The sequence below is a fragment of the Parus major genome, chromosome Z (assembly GCF_001522545.3).
Source record: "Parus major isolate Abel chromosome Z, Parus_major1.1, whole genome shotgun sequence".
NCBI lineage: Eukaryota > Metazoa > Chordata > Aves > Passeriformes > Paridae > Parus > Parus major.
In genome coordinates this window covers 23,552,397-23,556,266 of record NC_031799.1, presented here as the reverse complement: position 1 = coordinate 23,556,266, position 3,870 = coordinate 23,552,397, and the positions used below count along the sequence as shown (strand labels likewise).

The window sequence follows — 3,870 nt, the reverse complement described above, 5'->3', positions numbered from 1 at the left end:
TTTTTTTTTTTTTTTTTTTTTTTTTATTTTTTTATTAAACATCACAAGAAAAGGATCTAGTCAGAGACACTCTGAAGTTGTCCTGTAGAATGTCCTAAACTTTACCTTGCATGTGTCAGGAAGCATAAAATAAAGTATGCATCAGATGAATGGAATCAAACATACACGACAACACTTAGTTACTGAACTGTAACTTATTTTCTCTGTAAATCTCTCATAAGATTAGGAAATAATTCTGCTGTATTTTTCTGAATTTAATTTGGAATGAAGCTCTTTATGCTTAGCATTTTTAAAATGTGGCCTACTGCCATTTCCCTTTTTTGCTCAGTATCTGCTTTGTCATCCTCTATCAAATTCATGAAGAAATTTTTTCCCTTTGATGATTGATTTGAAGCAGGACTAGTACATAAACATAGTGAAATACAGAAATAGCTGGAGCTCACCTACCTAGGAATGTTCCTGGGCACAGCTTAGCTAGGACTGAATTCACTGATTGACGTGGTTTTTGCCAAGGTGCCCAAGGCTTGAGGTAACCCCATTGCTCCTGTTTCAGGTTTGCCATGCATACAGCAGCAACATCACTTTTAATCTAGAGGGTAAAATCCATGTGGTTTTGGTTTCTATCTGATCTTATTCATGCAGGAATGAAACTAGATCCATGCTCAACACAAGTGCATATTGGTGATTAGACACTTTGGTGAATGGGGGTCCCCATGAAAAACCTAATGGCTGATGGTGCCAGCAAAAGATCTGGAAGTCCCCACTTCAGCCAACTGAAGCTGACAGGGCAGAGACAGGAACAGTTTGAGCAGGTGCTGTTGCCAGTGGTGCCTACCCTCTCTCTGGGGAGAGATTAGTGCTTTGAGAAGCAAGAAAAAAGGGTAAGAACTGAGCCTGAAATCCAGCTGTGTTCTAAAAATGACATACAGACGGAGCCAAGCAACACAGCAGTGCTGGCACAACAGTTGCTGTAACTTTGCTTTTATGTATCAAGTAACAGAGAAAGTGGCTTGTTTTGCAATTAGCAATACATAGCAACAGACACTGGAACTCTCTGTTTCAGTTCTGTTTCTATGAGCCCTTTACAGGGCTTTACAGTTCATTTAGAGGCACTGAGCAAATCATCTGTCAGCAGCTACAGATGTACAGGACACTGCTCACTGAGCAAAGGTTCCCAGCTCTGTTACAAAATTTATCATCTGCTTTCTTTTTCAGACACATCTAGCTCATAGTGGTAATGGGTCAGACTTCAGCGTGTCCTTCAAACAAGATCACAGTACACAGACCAAGCAAATCTGTTCCTGCCTTTGGAATTTAGCATACAACCAGTTAAAACCCCGTGCATGGAAAAAAACTGGCTGTGTCCTGGAAGTTCACAGATGAACACATTAAGGCTATTGAAGAACAGTGGACAGGTAACAATATCTGAATATAATATATAGAAGAACCCCACACGGCAGTGTTGCTTTTTAAACAATGTATCACCTAGTGAAGGGGTACAAGCCTTGTCTGTTTCCTGGGAAGCAGTGGTGTAGCAGTACAGGACACTTCTGTTCTCCCTCTTGGCCTGAAGGAACCTTCCTCTTTGAGGATCAAAACTAGAAGCCATGAGCATCATAGAAGGGTCTTGGGGGTCATGCTGCAAGTGAGGATCCAGAGAACCTCATGACACAGAACAATTCTGCGAATGCTCTGTCTGCACAGGTGCCATGAAACAGGAATTTCTGGTTTCAGGCCTCTCAAGTGCTGGGAAAAGAGTTCTTCTACAGCACATATTGTACACATTGTACACATTGTACATATTGTTACTATTTCTCCAGGGTATATTTCCACAGCTTGGGAAAAAATGAAAGGAAAAATTAATTTTAACATATATTAGGTGTTTTTTATGTCTTAAGAGTAGTGTTAGGATAAAACAAGTTTTTTTTTTTTAAAAACTTCTAAAAACTTTTCTAAGCTTCAGTCTTCATTTTTTTGCTAGATATGAAAGGTGGTAAATGAGTAAGTTTGAAACCTCTTGGAAGTTTTAAAGACCAAAAGCACAAAACAGTGTTTCCAGCGTATTGAACAAATACTTTGTGCATTGCATAGGGAAAAAAAGTTACAGAATGTTGCTCATCTGGTTACATGGTACCTTGCTGTCTCATCAGAATCCTGTTAAACATCTGTGTGAAGATCTGGTGGAAGCAGGATTTCAGCCTTTAGCTGGTAAGTTGATGCAGAGCACATTACAGTGTCCTCTGTGAGACTGCAGTGATGTGTTGAGGTCCCTGATGGTGCTGGGAAGCTGTGGCCAGGGCAGGGATGGATGTCTTCTTTCCCAGGACTGCCCTTCCTGAGGGTGAGGCTTTATTGAAAAAAGGCTTTTATGTCAGGCTTAAGATTTCTAAAGAAAGACATGTGCAAACTTTGCTTCCCTCGTCTGTCCTGCACACGTGATTAAATTGTGACTGGCTGCTCTTCAGTTAGTGTGACCTTGTGCAAAGCAGAGCACACCAATCAAGTATTTTCTCTTACTTTAGAGAGAAGACCAGAACTTCAATCAGCATTGGCATGGACTCCAGGAAATGTGTCATTTCATGAGCATCAACAAAACATGGCATATATAATGGAATTACAAGCCAGATGTAAAGTGGCTTTCAAATATCTTTTTGGGAAACAGAAAACCTATTTTGAAGTTGTACAGCTTTTTCCACCCTAGAAGAATTTGCATTCCTGAAATGGTTACTTTTTTCTCAGATGCTTGCTATACAGAAATGTGAAGAAATTAAGAGCAAATCGTTGACTGGTAGTTTGTAACTGCTAAGCAAGACTCACCAGTTACAATTTCTAACCTAACACTGATAAAGTAATTCTGTATTGGAACTGCAAGTTAAGCTGCTTGGTGTTTGGTGTGAAATGTAAATAAGATGTTTCCTATAAGAAAAGATTAAATTTAATATGTGAAAGTTATGTGTACAAATCAATTAACACTTGCAGAAATAAGCTGGCATCTGGCCTCATTTAGGATTCAAGTTTTTGTAAATTCTTGCTAGGATTATAACAAATATTTCTACTGCAGCATTTGATTTACGTAGTGAAGAAATACAAAAATGTCATGTGTAAACACCACGTGTGTCTAGCTGCAGAATTTTCTATCACGGCATGACCCCAAAAGAGCATCCAATATTTAATACTTAACACATCTAGCAATTATTTGCCTATTTCTTGTTCATGTCTTGATTTAATACTTGGCAGTGTCCTGCTGAATACGTTCAAATGTTTTCTTATTACTGGCTATATTTAATTCTGAAAAATTATGTAAATGTCTATCTTTTGTCTTTTTGTTATAACATAGCCATAGTTTTATCATGTAATAGAGGAACTGAATTGTCTTTTCTGCTTGCATATAGCTAGAATTATTTTGTGCTGAATCCTAGTGTTTGTACTGAAAAGGTGATCTGTATCTAGTCTGAAGTGCTATTCCAAACTGCCCTCTTGTGTGCAACCTTCTTTGACCTGGCTGCAGAGCACCCCAGGAATACGAAGAACACACTGGTAAACCCTAAGGTTTTGGATTTAGGGATCTGAAGTACAGATGCTGGGAACCCTACAGTATTCATCAAGTTCTGCAGCATTAGCTTGGAAAATTAAAATGTTTAAGAATTTGATGGACTGGGTACCTCATTTAGCCTAAACTGGACCCTGGGGGTAGAGGATGCCACCCTGCTGGTTTCCATTTAAATACACTGTTGTAAGATCTAATTAAGGTGCATGTCAACTTACTTGCACATAAGCAACTAAAAGTGTTTGTAACAAAAAGACATTTAATGTTCTTTTTAACATAGATGTTAGTATCACTGGGATTAATCAAAGAGATTCAGACAAAAA

The 3,870-nt window shown here is 38.6% G+C and overlaps 1 protein-coding gene across 1 annotated transcript in view; it reads left to right on the top strand.

The window, feature by feature from the left end:
• Nucleotides 1–2,583, top strand: part of ANKDD1B (ankyrin repeat and death domain containing 1B) — a 28,918-nt gene extending 26,335 nt beyond the window's left edge. Inside the window, 4 exon segments of the mRNA XM_033520316.1 lie at nucleotides 1,216–1,347; nucleotides 1,349–1,415; nucleotides 2,092–2,208; nucleotides 2,525–2,583. Of these exon segments, the coding sequence (XP_033376207.1) occupies nucleotides 1,216–1,347; nucleotides 1,349–1,415; nucleotides 2,092–2,208; nucleotides 2,525–2,583 (375 nt within the window).
• The last annotated feature ends 1,287 nt before the right edge of the window (nucleotides 2,584–3,870 follow it).